Source organism: Takifugu rubripes, chromosome 15 (genome assembly GCF_901000725.2).
Source record: "Takifugu rubripes chromosome 15, fTakRub1.2, whole genome shotgun sequence".
Classification (NCBI taxonomy): Eukaryota; Metazoa; Chordata; class Actinopteri; order Tetraodontiformes; family Tetraodontidae; genus Takifugu; species Takifugu rubripes.
The window spans coordinates 15,680,885-15,703,513 of record NC_042299.1 but is presented as its reverse complement, the minus strand read 5'-3'; the positions used below and the strand labels follow the sequence as shown (position 1 = coordinate 15,703,513).

Here is a 22,629-nt window from a genome sequence, read left to right as displayed (position 1 = left end):
CTTGCTCCTTTTATCTTCCATCTTTATTGTATTTCTACAAAAACCCTTTTCTTGTCTTTTTTCACTTTGGAAAAACTGTTTCATCTCTGCAGACAAATGCAGGTAGTTCACCGTCAGGTCATCTCGGTGAAAGTTAACCCAGCTTGTTGGTTCATGGAACATTTTAGTAGTGTAAAGTTGAGGTCATTTTGTGTTATGAAAAAACCCATTTTGGATTTGGCTAAAGTTCTTCAAAGCTCTTGTAGCAGCCTGTTCAGCTAAAATCGTTGTAGTATAAAACACAACTGCTACCATGGTAACAAGAGAAGCATCAAAATTCCTCTGGCCTCTGTTGTAATGAGCACAAACTAGCATTTGTAAAGTGGTATAAGACATTTATTCGCCTTTAGTTTGTTTTTTTCTTTCAATAAGGATCAAATGTTTATCTGTGAAAGGTTTGTCGTGACAAGGGCTCCACCTAGTGGTCAAAGTTGGAAGCACAAAGGAAAGACCTGCACCATCCCAAACAGCCTTTGTTTTGTTCAAACTGCTTTTCTGTGACAGCAACTCGACACAATTTTTTTAAAATCTTGTAATGCATTTTAAAAATATAGCCTCTCATTTAAATAACAGAGATTTAAAGGTAAAAGTTGAAACAGGCTACATACAACTGTGGTGGTGATGGCGTCATTATACAAAGGCAGAGACGAGGACACCCAAAACAAGTGTGCATTTCCATCCCATAATTAAAATTCACTTATATATCCACATGTTTTGATATCAAATCATTTAAAAGGTTATAGTCAGGTAAGATGTATGAATATTGTTTACATTTTACTCCCTGCTGAGTCTTTTTAATCATTCAAATTGTACAACCACAGCGATGGTTCACACACACGCGCACACACACGCGCACACACACTCACGCTGGTGAGGAGGAGCAGGTGTGATGATCAGCTCACGATAGGAGTGTTGTCGCTGGGCTCGTCCTCCCCTGTGGGGGCTGCCTCCCTGTGTTTTACTGCAGCTTCCACTCCGATCACACCCACCACCCTGAAACATGGAGAATCAGACACGAGGTGGCAGATCAACACGCTGGTGCTGCCTCCACCGTCTCAACAGAGTCACCTGGCACACACGGAAACAACGAGTTCCTCCGAGACTTTGAGGTTAAGGCGCAGAATTTACCCCGACATTTATTCAAATGGTTTAAGAAGGAGGCCGAGAGAGAACAGAATGAAATCAGCTAAGGTGCCAGTGCCATAAGATTCATGCTGTTCAGACTGACTCAGCAGCACCGTTCTGTCAACTCAGCGTAACGCAAACATGGATGGATCCAGTGGGCATCTTCGTTCCCCTTTACGGCACGTTAAGAACATTGGAACCCAAATGAGAAGACAAAACGCACAGAACAGGATGTATCGGCTGTAATCGCTCAAAATGAGGAAGTGGCTCTTCTTGCCCGTTAAAGGCCCCCTCTTCGCTTAAAAAATGGTCAAAAGTAAAGTAAGTGTGTTTGGTGACACACACAGAAGTAAAAGCTGGACCCAAAGCGACATCCTTCAAATGTGCAACATTTTTAAAATGTTTGTTCTTTTTTGCTCACCCAAGTGCAGAAGTGAGTGTTTAGATGTTTAAACATGATGGTGGTGGGGGGGGGGGGGGGGGGGGGTCACGTGATGCTGGACTTACCCCAGAACAAACAAGGGGATGAAACAAAGTCCTGCAGACATCAGGAAGATGAAGCCGGGGAACCAGGCGACCGTGGCAGCATACGCGCTGTTGAAAACAGCCACTGACACACTGTTGGTGAGGTTCTCAAAGAAGGAGAGGCAGGCGAACAGGGCCCCTGCAGGAACAGGAGAAAGTAGATAATCATGGTTTCAGAGATAAGTCATTAATAACAAGATAAGCCCTGGGTGAGCTTTGCTCCGAACGTCGACTCAAGTGTTTTTCCCTCAGAACCGCTGGGCCGTCAGCACTTGAGATGAGGACACGGCGCTGTGCCTCCTGAAAAGCCCCAGACTCACTCACCCTGCTCGGACTTTGAGATGATCTTGGACATCATGGAGCGCAGGACCGGGAAAGGCATGATGGACAGGAGCATCGGCACCCGCACTGCTCAAAAACCCAAAAGAAACACAGACGCTGCAAGATGAGTTCAGCTTCATTTGGCTCCTCTTTCAGTTATTACAGCTACATTTACACACGTTTAACATTTAATGGCTACAAATGAACCTACAAAAGCTTTATAGGTTTGTCTAAAACAAACTACAAAAGGATAATTTAGGTAAACAGACCTGTATTATCTTTTCATAACTACAATAAACGCTGTTATCTTGGTTTGTATGTGTTTATTACTGCAGCGTACACTTACCACGCTGTAGAGTTATGCAGCCTTCATCTCAACTATAATGTGGATGGATGTCTGATCCATTAGGGTTAAAAGCTACCAGATACGATATAGAATCGAGAGAATATACCAGACCAGGTCTTTTTGTCACTAAACACCATTTAAGTCTTTTTCTCTTGCAAATTAAACCACAGGTATGAAAGAAAAACTGTTTTTCCCACCTACAAACATCAGGAAAGTAGTTTTGGTGAAGGCCAGCAGCAACATGCCCGACATGACGGACACGATCCCCATCAGGACAATAACCAGCTGCGGAACGCCACAGTAGGTGAACACCGACACCCCCACAAAACTGGTGAGGAACACCGTGGTGGAGAGCGCCGAGCCGTAGCCGATCAAGATCTCCGTCCAGCACAGAGGCTTGTTCAGCTCGTACAGCGTCATCAGGGAGATCCCACCGATATATGCGAAGGAGAAGCTGGTGAAGATGGTCATGAGGAGGATCAAGCTGTTTCTACTCCTGCTGCTGGCCCGGGCAAACATCTGGTAGACCCCAGAGATCATGTGTCTCAGGGCTGAGCTCTGGGGAGTCCCGTCCAGAGCGACGGCATCGTGGGGAACCCTTCCCACCGTTTCCTCCAGAATGAAGACGGCGTAGAGGAGGACCAGACACTGGCACAGGGCGGAGGTTATGAAGGGCCAGTTAAAGCCTGCCGCTCTCACAAAATAGCCAGTGGTTATGGAGGCCACCCCCGCCAGGAGCCCGATCATCATGTCCAGGCCCGCCATGCGCAGCGTCTTCTGACGGCCATCGGCACACAGGTCTGCGATATAGGCAAAACATCCCCCCAGAAACGTACTCAAGCCTCCGAACAGGGAGCTGAGGAGCGAGGAGCCGATCAGCCAGTAAATGTTGAGCTCAAAATAAGAAACTGTCAGAAAGGACAAAGTGTAGATCAGCGTGCCGATTAAAGGCAAGACAACTGTGATCTTGCGTCCCGCCCGGTCGCTGTAGGCTACGAGGAGGAGGGTGACGGCCAAAGATGGCAGCGTGGAGAAGAGGTCGGTGTACAGGGAGAAGAGAGACGCTTGTTTCTGCACTTCCTGTAAAAACCAGGACGGAGCATGAGTCGACATAAAAATAGCAGACAGACTGAAAGCTTCCTTTATGGCTGCAGGTGCAGCAGTGGTTATTGGCTTAAAATACTTACATGCTAGTCTCATTTCTCTCTGGTTACAATAACACACAAAAACAACTGTGTTCTTTCCCCCCCAAAAAAACTTTGTTTTAAATGCACATGAGTCAGCAGTTTTCATTTAGCAAATAAAACTTGAGTCACAAGACGCCCAACATAACAGATATCACATTACAGCACGGAAACCCGGGCCGTTAAATTGACGACGTGCACAATTGTTGACATTTGCTAAGATATGCTGCTCATTAAGCAGGAGGATGGACGTGGCACACGTTGGTGACCTGCTATCCCATCAGGTTGACATGGTTTCACCATTTTCTGTCTCGATTTACCTCGTGGTAGCTGGACTGGCTGTTGTTCTCCAAACATCTGGATGTGTTGTCAGCGGTGGGATAGGTGGTGTTGGTCAGCTGCTCCCAGAAGCGCCGGTAAACGTACTGCTGCACAAGGGGGTAGATGAGAAAACTGGAGAAAGCGTACAGGGCCACTACCGGCTCCACAAGAAAAAGCCCCTTCATCTTCCACAGCTTGATTATTGCCTAAAGGACGAAAAACAACATGGAAATATGCTTAGTTCTCATATTCATGTAACACAACAGTGTTGTAAAGGATCCGCAAGAGAAATTTTAAACTGTGGGTATTGGCCATAGATTAAATGTCAAACATTACACAACTTTTTGGTTTTTATCTTTCCACCTTGAATACTGAGCTGTAAAACACTGAAGATCAGTGTCACCACCAAAGTATTCTTTCATCATCTTGCAATTGTCATTGGTCAAATGCTAAAGAAAATCTTTGTTTATTTGCTTTGCTTTTTTTTCCTTTCAGAGACTCTGTAGTGGACAAAAAATCCAACAATTCTCGCCGAAGGAGTGCCCACTCTCCTTTAGTGTAAGTGGACTGCTGAATCCTGACCCGAAGAGGTGGCACGTCTGTGTTGTGCCATTCTTCTGTGTAGAGGTTGTTTGGTTTCCCCAATGTACAGTTCCTTGCATTTCTCCTGGCACTGTACAGCATAAACAACATTACTTTGTTTGGGTCTTGGTGTCTTGTCCTTTGGGTGTACTAACCTCTGTCTGAGAGTGTTGCTGGGTTTGAAATGAACCGGTATGTCGTGTTTTCTGGAGGATCCTCCTAAACTTCTCCGAGACTCCAGACAGGTAGGGGATGGAAACGCTGTAAAGATGGCGATAGATAGATAGATAGATAGATAGATAGCTGCGGCGTTTGTTTCTCTCCTCCTCATCCTTTGCTGAGGTCTTGCTTTCTTGAGGTTTTGGTGAAGGCCCAGTCTGGGTAGCCACATGTTTTGAGAGCTGTCTTAATGTGGTTCTGTTCCTTCTTTCTGCCTGGGATGTGGTGGGTAATTCTCGACAGTTTGGAACATTAAGTGAAAAATGGACAGTTGTTACGTCACCAGAATCCCATTATAGAACGGGTTTACCTGCCGTCAATAAAGAAGCCCGATTTCTAACAAACGCTGATCATAATTCTTGTTTGATCACAATTCATGTGCATAACCTACCGTTTTAGACAAGCGATGCAACCATGCTGTTGTTTGTGTCAAGCCATGGTGTTATGAATCCTGCTGCCAGGAGCCTGGCTGTGCAGTGGGCGGGTTCAGTTTGGCCACGCCTCCTCTCCACTGTGATTGGACGCTTCTCGTTGAAACTTTGATTCGTTGGTTTTATTAGCTGTCACTCAGACACATACCCGGAAGTGAACAGGCTGTACTTAGACTGTATTAACAGTTCTTAACACATTTACAGTTTGTTTGTTGTTGTTTTTTTTTAAATTAAGAATGTCTCAAGGGTCTTTCAGGGAGACTTATGAAATGTGAAACATGAACGCGTATTTTAACTCGCATTTCTCAGCTGTGTTTCCTGCCAGTGTCTAACAAATATTTATGTATTAGGGTAACGTGTGGTGGGCGTGTCCTGCGTCGGATTGTACCATTCTGCTACCGGGGAGGATTTTGTTGTGACCGAGCAGGGTTGCGGAACAGTAACCCGGTCAGGGGGGAGCGGTAAGTCCGGTGTGTTCCTCATCCTAGCTTAAACTAAAGCTGCATTTTAAAGCGCTTCTGAAATACAAACGTGTGGGGGTGTTCTTGAGATCTGCACGAGTTAAACGCACAGGTTTGCGCTTGGGTTAACGTCAGATTGTCATCCGGGTCTGGTCCAGGTAGTACTGCCCCTGAATTATGGTCCGCTAGCGAATCATAGCTGCTGCCGAGTAGAGGTTAGCTAATATGACGAACGTTACCTGTTAACCAGTAAATAGATCAACGACAGGTGGTTATTGTTTTACTGTCATACTTATTCTAGCGTGATTTATTTGAAGTGGCGAATAAAGGTTAGCGTTAGCTTCTGCAGTTGCACTGTGAAGTCGTGACTGTCCGCCTCAGGATGGGAGATGTTACCGTCTCTCGGCCCACCGTCCTCCCGCTCCTCGTTATAAAGAATCATTTGCGATAGCCAGGGCCAATAAAATGCATTTTATAGTGGCAGGGAGTCTATGCCCCTTCAGACCTGAGATTTCGCAAGGAAATGTGAATCACGGAATTTCGCCGCGCTGTTGCCAAACTGGGCGCATTTCCTGAACAGATACTCGTTAAACACCCGGATTTTGTAATCTGCAGTTAATGTGGGCGCAGGTTTATCTCCGTTACATATAATACCAAACACTAATATTACTGGGCAGCTTTATTGTCCACTTGACTTGTGAGCTCAAGTCACTTCCTTTGAGTAAAGAATGTGGTTGTCCACAGACTTCAGGTCATAGATGGCCCCTTATCTGATGTGTTGTCATTCATTGTTAATGTTCAGGTCACAGCAGCTTCTTACTCTCGGATGAAAAATGGCCTTCAGTAAGGGATACCGCATCTACCACAAGCTGGACCCCCCCCCCTACAGTGTCATTGTGGAGACTCGGACCCGGGACGAATGCCTCATGTTTGAATCCGGCGCTGTAGCTGTTCTGTGTAAGGAATTCCTGTTTTTAAACACCACAGTCACTTCAGTTATTCTTCATGAAGCTTTTGATGAGCCTGACCGATAACTTGGCTACACTCGAGCTTTGGTTTGATGGACAGAGGACAAAGGCTTTCCTGACATTGTGTTTTGTAGCTTCTGCAGAGAAGGAGGCCATTAAGAACACCTACACGAAGGTGGTGGATGCCTATGGAATCCTGGGCGTCCTGCGTCTCAACCTCGGTAAGCTACGCTGCCCTCCTCCGGTACTTATTTCTAATCGTGGCTGGTTTGGTCCTTTGTGCCACCGTGTGAAGCTCCAGTCCCGTTGCTGCTTATTTATAATCTGCTTTCTCTTGTCCTCTACCTGACCTTGACAACTCTTGTCATCACAACACGAGAAAGCCGACGCAAAGATTAAAGCTCGGTGTAGATTTTAATCTGATTTGATACCCGCGCCTCCTTATTTTTGTAAAACCCTCCCTCAGGTGATTCGATGCTCCACAGTCTGGTGGTGGTGACGGGATGCAGCTCTGTGGGGAAGGTCCAAGAGTCCGAGGTTTTCAGGGTCACGCAGACAGATTTTATATCGTTAAAGAACGATCCCGGAGATGAGGAACGTATTGCTGAGGTCCGAAAGCTGCTCAATTCGGGGCACTTCTACTTCGCGTGGTCTTCCAGCGGGATCAGCATGGACTTGAGTCTGAATGCTCACCGGAGGATCTTGGAGGATACCACAGATAACCGATTCTTTTGGTAAGAACAATTCTAAATTTATGTGATAAAGTAATTCCACAGCAGTGTTTGACTTCACTCAATTAGATGTGAACAAAATGCTGGTTTGCTGTTTGTTCTGGTGTAATAATTTCAGTGTTATTTGCAAAAGAGGTGATGAAATTTGTCTCTTTTCTTTCCTCTTGCGAAGGAACCAGTCCCTCCACCTGCATCTGAAACACTACGGCGTGAACTGCGATGACTGGCTGCTGAGGCTGATGTGCGGTGGCGTGGAGGTCAGGACCATCTACGCAGGACACAAGCAAGCCAAGGCCTGCATCTTTTCCCGCCTCAGCTCCGAGCGAGCCGGCACGCGGTTCAATGTCCGAGGAACAAACGATGACGGACAGGTGGCCAACTTTGTGGAGACTGAACAGGTGACTGGGTCTTTGTTGTGCTGCCCAAGCCTGCTGCTGACTAACTCAATCGGTGCTTTTTAAGATATTCCGAACCCTCCAATAATGCTGGCTCACATGGCCCAGCAAGGTGGATATAATCCCCTTTAAATCAGGTCACGAGGTCTCTGAGGCCCTGATCACACCAGCTCCAGATCTGGTTTCTGAGGAACCAGATCTGGAGCTGGTTCCAAATCCGATTCAAATCCAGAAAAGAACCAAAAGCACGAGTAGAAACTGAAACGGAGCTGTTGCGCATCCGTTGCTTCCGTGTTGGTACTTCCACGTTGATGTACCGCGTCTCTAGCGAACGTGCTGAAGCCGGCCTTGTTGCCGTGACAACCAAATTTCGCTACTTGTCGGATGGTAACGAAAACGTGTCTGTTGTTTTGAACAGGTCATTTTCCTGGATGACAGAGTCTCGTCCTTCATCCAAATCCGTGGGTCCATTCCCCTTTTCTGGGAACAGCCTGGAATCCAGGTAATAAACATAATTAGTTTATAAAAATGTCACGCATGCATTGATTTCATGCATAAACCCTCATTATATGAGCAGTACTAATACAATATCTTCAGCTGGTCGCCCTGAGCGTTGTAAGTGTAGCAGTTGTTGCTAAAGGAGGCAGAAAAGCCTCCTTTTAAATGTTTGCTGTTTCTGTAGACACTAGTTTTAACACGTTTTGTCCATGTTGTGTTCAGAAAAACTCTATCAAAGGTGTTTTGTCGCAACTGAATGAGAATCGGCGGCCAAAACACCTGGATGAGAACCCCCACTTGGTATAACCCCGCTATTTCCTCCGTCCTTGCTGGTGCTGGCGCTCTCATACCGCAGAATGGGGGTTTCTCTGTGCAATGCCAACGTGCACGGCAAGGCACGTTAATCCGGGTCCCTTCATGAAAGGCGTGATGGTGCCGTTTAAAGGAAATCTGCACCCTCCTGCCCACGTCCTGACATTGCACAGACCTGTGATTGTTAACCAAATGGGCGGGTTAGTGATAGCTACAGTGGTTGGTAAAGGGCATTTTTCTGTTTTCTTCAGCTCCCAGACATCTTTGGGCAGGTGAGAACCTGGTCTGAAAACACCCTAGAGCCACTTCCCAAACCATTAACCGCTCCGCATGGGAATGATAATATGGGAGACAACGACCCATTTAAGAAAGACAAACTTATTTTGAGAACAACAGAGCGTAGTGGCTGTTCTAGGTTGTTTTCTGACACAAATGTAGTTTTCCTGCTTGCTTAGTATTGTTTTAGCTTCCAGTCCTCCTACTGTGGCTTTGCAGGCTGCTATCCTCCACCTCTACTCTATCCATTCATTCCTGGCTCAAAAGCAAATGATTGTAATCACAAAATCTTCCTCCATTGAATGCACCATAGCAATTATAGTGAATTAGTTGTGAAGTTTTACTGCTGTAAAAACGTTCCAGAAAAATGTCTCAGCTGTTGGACCCCTTTATGAAGGTGATTAGAGTCCTAGAAGACCCCTCAGGCTTAGGAAATGATGATGTTTAGGGGTGTAAATTGATGTCTCAGTAAACCGCATCAGTCAGAGACAACAGTGATGATGGAGCTCGTGCACGTTGTTGTCGTTCGGATAAAATGGCGACTTCACCAGTGTTGCTCCCCAGGCCTTGGTCAGAGGTGTCATCTCAGGATGTTATAAAATATGCATTACACAGCCTGGCTGCTCGGAGGGGACAGGAATGTGTGACCAAGTGGAACACGTGTGGAGCGAAATGCACGGCCCTGTCGCACACACGGGCGCTGCCAAAACACCCACACACACACAGCCAAGCCGAGGAGTTGAAGCTAAACGGGACGATTAACGGGCAGACAAGGATTCTGTTCAGAGGCTGCAAACGCCTTATTGACTCGGTTGGAATGTGTCTGTTATTTATGACCAGAACAAAAGGAGATTACTGACAAACCGATGGAAGAATGTCTGTCTTTAATTGATCAGAAACAGTCAGAAACACAGAAAAATGATGAGGAAGAGGGTACATTTACAAGACGTAGCCTAAACTCCACTATCTTAAGCAGTTGGGGAGACGTGCAGGCCCGGAGCGCTGTGGAGTTCTGTAGTGACTGGGAATGTCACTGCCAGGGTGGAGCTGTTGAGATATCGACCAGAGAGGGAAGGAAAATCAGACCAAATCTTTGGTGAATGCGTTGGAAAGATGGAATTTTCTGTGCTGCTCCGCGTCTCGTGCCACTGTTTTTATATCTGTGGTGCCTTCCTGCTGATTTCCTGTGCCAGTGTCTGCTCTTCACGGTCCAGTTTCATCCAGAATTCTATCCCAACATTTTTTGTTGACCCCCCCCATTTTCCCCTCCAAATGAAAAAAGGCCATTTTGACTCGTCCGCTTGTTGTTCTTGTGTTGCTCTGCAGGTTGGCTCCCATCGGGTCAAACTTTCTCGGGGCTTTGAGGCCAACGCGCCAGCATTTGAAAGGTAAACCACTTCTCCAGTTCTCATCCTTCTGTCTTCTCCAGCGCCGTAGACGCGGTACCGTTCCGACCCAAACCAGGACAGGAGGGAGCGTCCTGCTGGAGTGGGCGCAGTAGCCTCCGGCTGACTGTTGGGCTTTCTGTGCCCCTCCTGTATTATTAATAAATACAAGTAAAATGATTTCACTTGCTTTAGTTGTGTTGTGCACAATGAAAGAAATTAGCATGTGGATGACAAAGGGTTTGCATATATTCTTTTGACATTGTTTTAGCAGCTTCTGCAGTGCTTCTCTCAGCAGTGTAGCTGGTGGACAGTTGATCACCAGTTGATCCTTAAGTCATAGCAACCTCCAGCACTCTGGGATATTAACCTGCTAACTTTGGCCCTTGGTGTTTGATATCTAATTCCACTTTGTACCATTACAGCTGAGAATTACACCCCTTAATGGTTTAAGCTGGAAGCTCTTAAGTACCGAAAGAATGCATCGTGATCCCACGTGAGACAATAAGTCTGATTATCTGCGTTTGTTGTCCAGACATTTCACAGCGCTGCGGAGGTTGTATGGCAAACAGGTGATCATCAACCTCCTGGGGAGTAAAGAAGGGGAGCACATGCTCAGCAAAGCATTTCAGGTGACTGCAGCCTTTCTTCCCCCTCCGTCTCACGGCCAGTGCACGTTTGAGCCACGTCTACTCAGTGTAGAACGCGTCTCGTCTCAGTTTCTGTGTATGGAACCAGATTTTCTCTGTCTTCCCATATTCCCAGAGTCACCTGAGGGCATCGGAACACGCAGCAACTGTAAAAATGGTGAATTTTGACTACCACCAGAATGTGAAAGGAGGCAAGACTGATAAACTGCACAGCATCCTCAAACCCTACCTCAGCAAGTTCGTAGAAGAGTGCGGCTTCTTCTTCTACTCTGGAGAGAGCGGCATTGCAAGGTTGGATAATAATGCATGACTATAAGGCGTTTAAGTGCTGTTGATGTCTTTGCTACTGTAAAACATCTGTTTTGGGGGCGTTCAGCACTCAGGGTGGGACAATAAGGACCAACTGCCTGGACTGTCTCGATAGAACCAACAGTGTCCAAGCATTTTTTGCCCTTGAGGTAGGAGTCTGAAAAGTATCATTCCATTTTGTATAAAACAGCTTCGCGTTGCCATTTTTGGTGACGGTGCTTCCATCTCTGTCCCGCCCCACAACAGATGCTGCCCAGGCAGTTGGAGAAGATGGGCCTGACTGAGAAGCCCCAGCTGGTGGCCAGATTTCAGGAGGTTTTTCGGACCATGTGGTCTGCCAATGGGGACTCCGTCAGTAAGATCTATGCAGGAACTGGAGCCTTAGATGGCAAAGCCAAGGTAGACACACACTAGCTACACAGACCTGTTCACCCTCACAGTGAGGCACTGCAGAGTTTGATGATATGACACATGCATGATAATACTGACAACAGGGAGGAACCACGGCCTCACAAAATACTGAGACTGACTTACAAATGGGCTGAAGTGTAAAGAAATGAGCTCTAGTTGAATCACTACCTGTGTGCTTAACTCTGGTGTGTCTTTTCCTGCTGTCCTCTGGCCCCCCTGTACCTGCCCGGTAAGTTTACAAGCCCGTTTGGTAGGTGTCAGGTGGCATGATGATGATGGTGATGATGATGATGATGATGGTGGCATGATGATGGTGATGATGATGATGGTGGTGATGTGGTTGTTGGAAGAGATCGGTGTTGGAATATATTCTTGATTTCAAATCTTTTCGAAGTGTGATGATCAAAGTGGAGGTAAATCATCTGCTTCCAACTCTTTATCAGCTGCTGCTGAAGTATTGATCCCTGGAAATTTGAAAAATACTAAAGAAGTGCTGGAAGTGGTTCAATCAGAACCTTCCCAGATCGGAAGTGGTTCAATCTGAACCTTCCCAGATCGGAAGTGGTTCAATCCGAACCTTCCCAGATTGGAAGTGGTTCAATCCGAACCTTCCCAGATGCAGCCGTGAATGTAGCGTGTCACATTATTACGCATTCATCTCATTTTCTGGTCATCACCTTTCTGGCATGTGTCCTTTTTCCCCTTTGGAGACTCCAGAAGTCCAACTGAAACTGAGTGATTCTGTTTGTGTGTGTCTGTGCAGGCGGGGAAGCTGAAAGATGGAGCTCGTTCTGTCACAAGGACCATCCAGAACAACTTCTTTGACACTTCTAAACAGGAAGCCATAGACATCCTGAGGCTGGGCTCCACCCTCAACAGTGACTTGGCGGACAAAGCTCGGGCGTTACTCACCACTTCGAGTCTTTACGGTAAATCAGGACAGTAATTCTCCGTTATGCAGGAATAATATTACACAGCAAACATTTCTGTTTTGCACCAGCAGACAGATCAGATAAGAACAATATACTCAAGACTGCTTCCTCTTATGCTTTGTAGTTTCTGTGTTTTGTAGAATTCAAACCTGAATTTGAAAAGCATCTTTTTCCATATGTTCTGAGAAGGGGGGGTCGAATACCTTGACATGTTGTAACTCGGTTTGGTATCGCCCTGCTAGCTAAAGCAGCTCTGAACAGCAGTGGGTTTGTCTGTCCTTTGTCAAGTGGAAAGCGTAATCTCCATGTGCCAGGTTTCTGTCCCTGTCAGATTAATCCCGGCCTGCTGCTCTGCTAGCATTATCTGTCCAAGCACTGGTTAACCCTCCCTTCTCTCCTCTCTCTCTCTCCCCTGCACACAATCTTAGTCACTGAGCCCGTCTTACAATCAGGTATAGTAACAGACAGACTGCCCGTAGTGGATGGACTCCTTTTCCCTCTGTAGTTGTTTGTTTTTGCTCCTCATTTTTCATACATTTAGAATTCTGCTCGTGGTTTAACTGTTTGTGGCTCTGAAATGGAACTTCAGACAGAAGAGAACCATTTCCCATTTGGCAGTTTTGTGTTTTATTGTTTCCATTGACATCTGTGGCCTGTATTTAAAACACTGTCTTCCCCTGTGTTTGGATTGTGTCCCATAGGTTTCAGTCAGTGCCATTTAGTTTCCCTGTGCACTAAACTTTTCCTTTAAGGATCCATTACAGGAAATGTCTGACACTCTTTCACTTCACAGCCTCTCCAAGAGTATTGCTGGGAATGTGTCAAAGTTACCAAAAATACACCATGCCCAAGCAAATCCGAGTGTGTGTTGGTACCTGGAACGTCAACGGCGGGAAACAGTTTCGCAGCATTGCCTTCCGCAATCAGACGCTCAATGACTGGCTCTTGGACGCTCCGAAGATGGCAGGAGTCCGAGAGTTTCAGGGTACGGATGCGCTCATAACCCTCTCTGTCAATATCCATGCGTTTTTTCCACCTGGATCAGGTCCTTTCACTGCATTTGTGTTTATTATTGGTGTGTTTTTCCCTTGACAGACAATAAAGCCAACCCCATAGATATCTTTGCCATCGGATTTGAGGAGATGGTTGAGCTGAATGCTGGCAATATCGTCAGTGCCAGGTGGGTGGGTGTGTCTTTGCCCCGGAGATAACTGGACCGATCGCGGTCCTGGACGGTTGGAGTCCCACAATAAGTCGAGCTCATCTTTTAAACTGCCGTTTTACTGTTTTCATTCTTGTCTTAGCACAACAAATCAGAAACTCTGGGCTGCTGAGCTACAGAAGAACATATCCAGAGATCACAAGTATGTGCTGCTGGCTTCAGAGCAGCTTGTGGGAGTGTGTCTGTTTGTTTTTATCCGACCCCAGCACGCACCCTTCATCAGGTACGGGCTGCTCACCCTCGAACCATACAATGCTGCTTTACATTCCTGTATGCTAACAGATGGACATTCAATGCCTTTTCCAGGGATGTTGCAGTCGACACAGTAAAAACGGGAATGGGCGGAGCCACGGGCAATAAAGGGGGTGTGGCCATCCGCCTGCTGTTCCACACGACCAGCATCTGCTTCGTCTGCTCCCACTTTGCTGCAGGACAGTCCCAGGTGAAGGAGAGGAACGACGACTACAGTGAGATCACACGTCGGCTCAGCTTCCCCATGGTAAAGACTCTTATCGTAGTGGGTTTGGAAATTCCGCTTTCGAGGAGGAAAATAATGCTGCGTCCATGCTGCTCGTGCTAGGGCCGTCTGCTCAACTCCCATGACTATGTCTTCTGGTGCGGAGACTTCAATTATCGAATCAACCTGCCCAATGAGGAAGTGAAAGAACACATAAGGCAGCAGAACTGGGACACTTTGACCGCGGGTGACCAGTTGCAGGAGCAGAAGAATGCTGGTTTGGTATGACCGCCACCATATGTGTCTCCGGTTAATGAGTTTCACCTTCTAGGGAAGCTAAAACCAAAACACGCCGCGCCACTAATGCAGGGTTTGGTTCAACAGGTTTTCAAAAGTTTCATCGAGGGAAAGTTGGATTTTGCCCCGACCTACAAGTACGACCTCTTCTCCGAGGATTACGACACCAGTGAGAAGTGCCGCACGCCGGCCTGGACCGACCGCATCCTCTGGAAGAGGAGGAAGTGGAACTTTGATGAAACAGGTCAACAGAGGGACCCTCAAACAGGCCCAAATAATCCAGTGAGCCAAATCAAAGACTTCCCTCATGTGAGTGATCCTTGTTTGCAGCTGAAGAGATGAACGTGGTCGGAGCCGCTGCACAGGAGGAGGATCCGGACCACCCCTGGAGCCCTGGGACCCTGCAGTACTACGGCAGGGCTGAGCTGAAGACTTCGGACCACAGGTACCGTGTGTATCAGCATTTATTGGGGAGCCAAAACCTGAAATAGTCTCATTTATTTCTGCGACGCGTTGATGTGAACTCTGAAACAGGAAGTCTTTCCTCATTTTTTCTTTACCCAAAGGCCTGTGGTGGCGGTAATCGACGTGGACATCCTGGAGGTGGACCCAGAAGCTCGTCGGCAGGTGTACAAAGACGTCATTGCACTGCAGGGACCTCCAGATGGCACGATCATGGTGTCTCTGTGCTCCTCCGGCCCTGACGACTACTTTGATGATGCGCTCATCGATGAGCTGCTAGATAAGTTCACACAGTTTGGAGAAGTCATCCTCATTAGGTGAGCCTGGAATCCTGAGCACAGATGAACAGATGCACATTCACACTCCTTAACTGCACTGATGTCTTTGCCAATGCAGATTTGTTGAGGAGAAGATGTGGGTGACTTTCCTGGAGGGTTATTCTGCTCTGGCCGCTCTGTCCCTCTGTGCTTCCACTGTAAGTCCTCAACAGGAATGAAGTCGCTTCCAAATTTACACCATAAATGAATAAAGATGTGTTTCCACATGCTGTCGTTAGCTGCTGCTCTTCAGTGGTGCCTCCACCGTACCTTTGATACGTTGCAGGTTCTTGGCAAAGTGATTGACATCCGTCTGAAGAGTCCAGGGTGGATCAAAAGTCTGGAGGACGAGATGAACGTGGAGCGCATCTGTGGGAGCATTCCCACCTCAGCCAGCTCCACTCTGCTGGCCGAGGACACGGACGTGGCTGACGACGATTATGATATGGAAGGTGTGGAGTCACCATCCTGCACACACACACATGATCCTGCACACACGCATGATGCTGCACACACACATGATCCTGCACACACAGGATCCTGCACACATACGATGCTGCACACACACCATCCAGCACACACACCATCCTGCACACACACCATCCTGCACACACACCATCCTGCACACACACACGATCCTGCACACACACATGATCCTGCACACACATGATCCTGCACACACACATGATGCTGCACACACACATGATGCTGCACACACATGATCCTGCACACACACATGATCCTGCACACACATGATCCTGCACACACACATGATCCTGCACACACACATGATGCTGCACACACACATGATGCTGCACACACATGATGCTGCACACACACATGATCCTGCACACACAGGATCCTGCACACACACACGATCCTGCACACACATGATCCTGCACACACACCATCCTGCACACACACACACACACACACACACACACACTCGCGAGGGTACCGTGACCGTCTCAGCTGAACGTGTTGGTTTGTCGTCCACATCAGGTGATGTTGATGAAGACTTGGAGGAGATCGTTCCGCAGCACCTTCTCCCTGGTGCAGGCATCGGGCCTGGAAGCTCCCCCCTGCCCTCCCCCCGCAGTAGTCCCTGTCCATCCCCCACTCATGGAGAGCCTCCAGCCCCCAGCAGGCCGAGTCGTGGACAGCCCTCCCGACCATCACAAGGTGACCACAGATGATGCCTCGCTAAAGTTAATGAGTGTCCAGGCTCGTGTGAGCTTGGACTCTGAATCCGAACATCGATTATTTGTACAGAACAGTATCTGCTGCAGTTTTGCTTAAAACATTGATTTTGTTGTGTTCATAATGCATGAAAGCAGATTTAAGTCCATCGTCCCTGAGGAGAGAGATTTCAGGTAAATGGTGATCGGGTAGCGTGTGAAGAGTTGGTGTTTGTGAAGTCTTGGAAACGTTGTAGCGACTCGGTCGGTGAAATGTGTTTGTGAGTGTTTGAACTCTTCTACCACCGTTAGAGTGTTGGTGTGTGGACGCGTTCGAATCTGGTCAATAATTTCTGTCTAATTAATCAAAATTCAAGGAAATAATGTAAAACTCTGCTGTTTCTTAATGAGCCGGTTCTCTTTTGTTTAGGGCCTCCTGTTGATTTCCAGCCTGGTGCCCCCCCCTCTCAAAGCATGGAGCCGAAGCGCCCGCCTCCTCCCCGTCCTCAGGCTCCTCCTGCCAGGCCAGCGCCTCCCCAGCGCCCCCCCCCACCCTCAGGTAGAGTGTTGGCTGCAGCCCGAGCTAAAGCCCCCGTACCACAGACTCTTCCTTCCTGATGCAGGAGGAGGTGTTTTAGGCAGCTATTAACGTTTGTGCCTTTATTCCACTGCTTCACCTTCTTCCTGAAGGAGGCATGAGCCCTGTGCCGGTTAGAAAGGGTTCTGCAGGTAAAGTGGTGGCTGTTTGTCTGCAGAACTGAGTGTTACCGCTTCCTTCACATCACACACGGCTGTAGTGCTGCTTCAGTTAGCTGTCATCACACCTGTAGCTCAGCCTTGACAGACGTAGCATTCATTTGGAAGCCTTTTATTTCTGTTAGCGATTGCTTGCTTTGTTGCCTGATTTACTGAACTCTTAAAACCCTTTTTTCCATTCCTGGGTGTTAAGACTGTGGCTGGTGTCCCAGCCCGCTGCTGGGCAGGCGGGGCAGCGAAGGTAACTGCTGGGCCGTCCGTGTCTCTAGCTTTAGTTTTTATACTGAGTTGATGTTACTGGCCCCGTGGGTTGTTTGTAGATGTATTTGCTAGGTCGTTGTAGAAAATATTTTTGAAACTTTAAATGTAAAATTATCAGGAAATTCAGACTCGCGCGTCTACAAGCATCTAGAAAATGATCTGACTGATAAAAACACCCCGACAGGAGCCGAGAAGTTCAAAAACAGATGTGAAAATCTTGTTAATAGCTCGGATTTGTTACGCTAATCCAGTGGATCTGTGGGCAAACCCAAAAGCAGGCAGGTAAATACTCTGATGACGCGCCGCTCCGCCGCTCTGCTGTGTGAGAACATCACATGCTTGTCCCATCCCTCATAGAATGTGGTCTTTAGGGGCCGATCGTGGCAGCACACTAACAGTAATGCGGTCTGGTTTTCTTTGTGCTGCAAAGGACAAAAAAACCCACCTCTTCCTCAATCGGATGCTCCAGCCGGTAAGTTACACACATCTGTTTGCCTGACCTATTGGTGCTTGAACATGTCTTTATTTGGTCGTGCACACGTGCGCGCGCCTGTTTGTGGCTAGCAGGGTTTGCTAACAGCAGGGCTGTTTAACCCGGTCCTACACGGGCCTCAATCATCAGGGTTTCTGTCCTGCCTGGTAGAAGTCATGGAACCGGAGCCCCAGTTGGTAGGACTGGTTCTGACACCCCTGCTGAGGCCTTCATGTTGCCTGGGACCATGTTTGCAGGCTCTGTGAGGGCTTCAGTGAAAGGAGAGACGGGTATTAGCATGCTTGGTGGAGGGACCAATGGCTGCCTCTCCTTCAGCTGCAACACCAACCAGTCGCCCTGATGAAGGCGGCCTCTGAAACTGCTGCCACGCTGTGCTCATTTTGTTGCTAACCTATCAGATTTGTGTGTTCACTGTTCAGGACGAGGTCAGGCAGCTGTGGGAGCGCCTGCACCCGGAGGTGCTCAGCGACCAGTGAGTTATCCGTGGATCCATCCCACTGCTGTTTCTCCTGTGTCTTGGTGGAATGTGTTGGGTTAGCAGTTCTTCTCCATGATGCAGAACATTCCTCCTCGGGCCGGTGTTATCAGTATGCCTCCTCAATCTCGGCCCGCGCCACCTTCTCACCCCGGAGCACCCAGACCCATCCCAGAGGTTCACCCTGGGGCCCCTCGGCCCACTTCTGACACCCATCCTGGAGCACCAAGACCCGTGCCCAGCGCCCAGCCCAAACCGCCTGATTTGCCTCTCGGTAGGAGGATTGCCTCAATGATTCCGCCTCATTACTGATCATCGACTCAAGTCATTTAATCGGGTTTGTTTTCAACCGCAGGTCCTCCCCCTTCAGGGCCGCCTCCTGCAGAACCTCCTGCAGCGAGACCACAAGCTGCAGCTCAGTCCCAGCTCCCCCCGCCGATCCAGCCCACCCTTCCGGCTCCGCTCCAGCCTCAGCAGGCTGCAGCTCCTGCTGCCTCCGCTGGGCCTTCGCAGGGCCTAGCCTCTCCCAAACCCCCGCCACGTTCCCGTTCCTCCCACGCTTTGCCACCTGACGCTGCCAAGCCGGAGACAGCCCCAGCAGCACAGGTTGGCGGCAGCTCCTTTTCTTTCTTATTAAAGAAACCCAACCTAATTCCACAGATTAGAGCTGTGATAATTATTGTGACTGTGATGTTCTCCTCTCATTTATGCTGCACCGAGACCAGTAAAGTTGCTGTGACTCTCCTTTGACTCGCATCAGCTGAGATTAGCTGTGTGTCCTTCTTCCTGCTTCTGTCTCTGATACATTTGTCTTTCTTTCACAAGCTGGAGAAGCCCTCAGGGTGACAGGTACTTGATACTAAAGCACCCTTTTCTCATTGTCCATAGCTCAACAGTCCTTGGTAACGTTCTCCTCCCTCATTAAACTGATATTCTTTCCTTTCACACCACCTCTCAGGATTATTTTTCCCTTTAGTCCATTGCAAGTTTGTGTTCTGTATCTGTTTCAGGCCCTAAAATGCAGCAGTTTTCTTTTTGTTGGTCCATGAATGAAGAATCCAGCAGAACATGTGATGTCTGGGACCATTTTCTCCACCACGAGCCCTTTCATACGTGCTCACTGTAGTTCCATGTTTGAGAGCGAGTGCCTATGAAATGTCCTCACATTCTGTTTGATCATTTGGTCATTTCCATTTGTTTCAACCTCTGATATTTGTGGTCCGATATTGTTAGCAGTAGTGGAGTAGCCGCTGAGGTTTGAGATGGTTTAAAGATACCCTGGAACCTGTTTTCATGTGTTGGAACCGTCTAAAGGCAGAAGATAAACTGCAAATGTGCAGGTTCCGTGAAAGGGGGGTTAGATGGAGGCAGTGGTGAATCGGCTCTTTGGTTGAGCTCTGAAGGGTATCCTTAAACTCTCTGAAACGACGTTCCATGATAACACTCATAATTATGGTCCTCTGCTCCAGTAATTCGAACCTTTTCGATTGACATTGTTGTGTTCCTCCTCAGACCAATGGACTGAATGGACTCCAGAGCGAAGCACAATGGAAGCCCGACCCCCTCGACACACTTACACGTGACTTGTTCCCCTCCTCCTGGCACGCCACGCAGTCCCTGAGCAGAGGCTCGTCCCTGCATGCACTTCCTGTTCCTGCATCCCAGCTGTCCTCACGCACTCTTCCCTCATCCTTCTCCCATCAGCCCTCCGCTCTGTCAGACCTGCAGACGCTTGACTCCTCCTCTTCCTCCTCCTCCTCCTCCTCCCTCTCTACCCCGTTCGCCGCTGCCTCGCTCCTCCCGCCTCCTCCGGTCCCATCACGCAGCCGCTCCCAGGAGACGCTCCGGGCCTCCCCTGGGCTCCTCCCGACCGAAGCGCTCCCTGCTCGGCCCAGCAGCACCAATCCCTTCACTGGCCCCGGGGCGCAGCAGCTCCGCTCCGTCAGTTCCGGGCCAGATTTCAGCATCCAGCGTCCGTGCCCGGCGCCCAGCCTCCAGAGGACCACGTGCGCTCTGGTCCAGCCGCTGAGCTCCACCCCGGCTCCCGCTCCCGCTCCGGTGCCCATGTCCCAGGTTCACAGGACCATGTCTGTGAAATCTGCTCCAGCTTCCCTCTTCCCTCTGTCCTCGGACCCGTGTCCAGTCCCCGCTCTGCCTGTAGCGCCCCCCTCTTCCCTCCCGCCTGCCTTCAGCCCCCGCCGCCAGCCGCCGCCCCCGGCGATGGGGAAACCTGCTCGGCAGTGGGTCACGTTCGATGATGATTTCCCATCTTCAACCAAAACCCCGATCTTTCCCCCGAGCTCTTCAACATCCCATAGTCACACTCTGTCCTCCGGCTCATTGTTTCACTCAGAACCCGACTGGTTATCGGCGACTCCTTCAGTATTCCCGGATATCCCGCCTCCCATCCCAACGAGAACAGTAACTGGTAACCCGACGCTCCCAGACGGACGCAGAGGTGGCGCAGACAGCTAGAATCCTGACGTAAAGGCCATATCCGTATGTGTAGACCAAGCTATGATAAATGTTGCGTGTGTGCGTTGAGCAGTGTCCACACACATCACAGTTGTGTGTTTCTGCCCACATATGTTGGTTGTGTTTAATTTATGGCCGGACTACATGTGCCTGTGTCGACAGTATACACCGTAGTTATTCTACGCACAGAGGTGCCACACGTGTGCAATATCAGTATCCAGGCTCGTGCGCGCGCTCGTGCACGGCCTCACCAGCCGCTGTTACAGACTGGAGGCGTCGTCTCTTCTGTTCTCGGCTCGGATTCACTGGACTCGGGAGCGGTTCGCCTTTGCTTTGCTGCTCATCGGCTCCTCTTCGAATCCACAGCAAGAAGAGCCGGAGTCAGCCCGCTCTTATCTCACCTGCTTATCTCTGTTCGCTTCCATTCCTTCGTAATCAGGAGGGACAGTTCACCACCTGTACTTCGTGGCTACATCCACACTGTTACATAGTGAATATGTAGAACCGTGTTCAGTGTTGCTCAATATGTTTGTGACCACGGCAGCAGACGTTTGACGGTGCGACTGGAACGCTCCGCCGAAGGGATGAGACGGTCCCGTTGTCCCGTTGGCTTCTGCTGGGTTTGGATCCCAAAAGCATTTAACAATGCTGTTGTAAATTCAGAGTGTGTGTGTGTGTGTGTGTGTGTGTGCGCGCGCTTTAATGTGCGAGGATGTGATGAACATAAGAGGGCTTTTATGTTCTTGTATTTATCCAGTCAGGATTTTCCCGTTGACGCCCTGCTGAGACGTAAAGTGTCGTGTTTGAGGTGTGTATCGTGTTTGTGTTTGGAAGTGAGCGTGTGTGTCATGAGGAATGCCGGAGCTTTTCCTTTAGGAAGGTGAATTTTCTTTGCGCTTTCAACCCGACAGCGCTGTATTCGTTTGGCTGTGAGCGTGTTTGTGGCACAGGAAGGGGACAGCGCTGCATAGGAATGTCTTTCTGGACCAAAATGCATCGCCGCGTTATTCCATGGTCATTCCACCTCTCGGCCTCCATTCCAGATTGAAATGTGATCAACTTTTCTTCCCATTTACAGATCTGCTAAGATCTCTTTCTTCCAGTTGACATTCATTTGTTTAGGTGCGTGTATTCACCAGTAATTATCCATCAGCACCTTCTTCCCCTCTTCAGTTTTAGAGCTTTCTCAGTAATAGCAGCCCTGATCGTTGCTAATATGCTAGTTGCATCAGTCTAATCCAGTCTCGTGTCCCCGTGTTATTGAACCGGATGAATTATTTTGATGGTTCATATCAAAAGAAACTAAAGTACCAGCTAACACTTGGCGCTTTGATCAAACACTGTATTATACATGAAAACCTTCACTGCACTGTAAGCAGGTGTATCAAGACACCTTTTGCTTCGATAACGCTGTTATCCGTGTGTGTGCAGTAATTTAGGGGACTAGCCAGCGCTTTGTGTCACGTTAAAGAAAATATTTGGTTGAAATTGCTCCTTTTTGTGAGGTTGGTGTCTGTTCATACGACTATAATCCATAGTAAATAAGTCTGTGTTGTTGAACATATTCTGTATGTATTAAAGAGAAAACAGATTTGTGTTGATATTGTTGATATTAAAGTGCACAGCTGATTGCACATTTATGTATGACACCGTTTATGTTGTGTGTGCAAGAAATAAATGTGTTTACCTCCATCTTGTTTTTTATTACAGCCTTTAACTTTATTAACAGCAATATTTTCACTTGAATTTGCAGTGGGATATTATTCCAGTTGAAACTGTTTTGAAATGAATTGGCTATAGTGCACCTGTGGCCTC

The 22,629-nt window shown here is 48.3% G+C and overlaps 2 protein-coding genes across 5 annotated transcripts; one reads left to right on the top strand and one right to left on the bottom strand.

Annotated features, from left to right (window-relative positions):
* Positions 1-353: 353 nt before the first annotated feature.
* LOC101077655 (solute carrier family 46 member 3) lies at positions 354-5,150 on the bottom strand. The gene is made up of 6 exons (XM_011611689.2): positions 5,054-5,150; positions 3,861-4,067; positions 2,554-3,436; positions 2,014-2,097; positions 1,672-1,828; positions 354-1,032 (listed from the first exon to the last, which is right to left on the bottom strand). Exons 2-6 carry the CDS (start codon positions 4,044-4,046, stop codon positions 933-935), a joined length of 1,410 nt encoding a protein of 469 aa, XP_011609991.2. The 5' UTR covers positions 4,047-4,067; positions 5,054-5,150; the 3' UTR covers positions 354-932.
* Positions 5,151-5,463: 313 nt separating this feature from the next.
* On the top strand, positions 5,464-22,507 carry synj1 (synaptojanin 1). 4 transcript variants are annotated; one of them, XM_029848945.1, is made up of 31 exons: positions 5,464-5,554; positions 6,357-6,511; positions 6,657-6,743; positions 6,989-7,256; positions 7,426-7,651; positions 8,067-8,150; positions 10,061-10,122; positions 10,655-10,751; positions 10,885-11,060; positions 11,146-11,227; positions 11,325-11,477; positions 12,262-12,418; positions 12,850-12,873; positions 13,215-13,406; positions 13,517-13,601; positions 13,726-13,866; positions 13,950-14,142; positions 14,224-14,382; positions 14,485-14,641; positions 14,728-14,842; positions 14,964-15,176; positions 15,256-15,334; positions 15,463-15,628; positions 16,179-16,358; positions 16,785-16,913; positions 17,045-17,083; positions 17,802-17,843; positions 18,284-18,336; positions 18,424-18,613; positions 18,695-18,945; positions 19,852-22,507. In XM_029848945.1, exons 2-31 carry the CDS (start codon positions 6,388-6,390, stop codon positions 20,812-20,814), a joined length of 4,887 nt encoding a protein of 1,628 aa, XP_029704805.1. In that variant the 5' UTR covers positions 5,464-5,554; positions 6,357-6,387; the 3' UTR covers positions 20,815-22,507. The 4 variants fall into 4 exon arrangements, with proteins under 4 accessions (XP_029704805.1, XP_029704804.1, XP_029704806.1 ...); XM_029848944.1 differs by having other exon boundaries at positions 12,253-12,418; XM_029848946.1 differs by lacking the exon at positions 12,850-12,873 and having other exon boundaries at positions 12,253-12,418.
* Positions 22,508-22,629: the final 122 nt, after the last annotated feature.

What these genes read in the sequence shown, in the direction of transcription:
- LOC101077655 (XM_011611689.2), bottom strand. Translation starts at nt 4,046, where the DNA reads ATGAAGGGGCTTTTTCTTGTGGAGCCGGTAGTGGCCCTGTACGCTTTC. An exon ending in CATCTCAAAGTCCGAGCAGG is followed by an intron (nt 1,829 to 2,013) that starts GTGAGTGAGTCT and finishes CTGTTCCTGCAG; the next exon opens with GGGCCCTGTTCGCCTGCCTC. An exon ending in ATCCCCTTGTTTGTTCTGGG is followed by an intron (nt 1,033 to 1,671) that starts GTAAGTCCAGCA and finishes TCCATGTTTCAG; the next exon opens with GGTGGTGGGTGTGATCGGAG.
- synj1 (XM_029848944.1), top strand. Translation starts at nt 6,388, where the DNA reads ATGGCCTTCAGTAAGGGATACCGCATCTACCACAAGCTGGACCCCCCC. An exon ending in AAGCATTTTTTGCCCTTGAG is followed by an intron (nt 11,228 to 11,324) that starts GTAGGAGTCTGA and finishes GCCCCACAACAG; the next exon opens with ATGCTGCCCAGGCAGTTGGA. An exon ending in CTGAAGACTTCGGACCACAG is followed by an intron (nt 14,843 to 14,963) that starts GTACCGTGTGTA and finishes CTTTACCCAAAG; the next exon opens with GCCTGTGGTGGCGGTAATCG.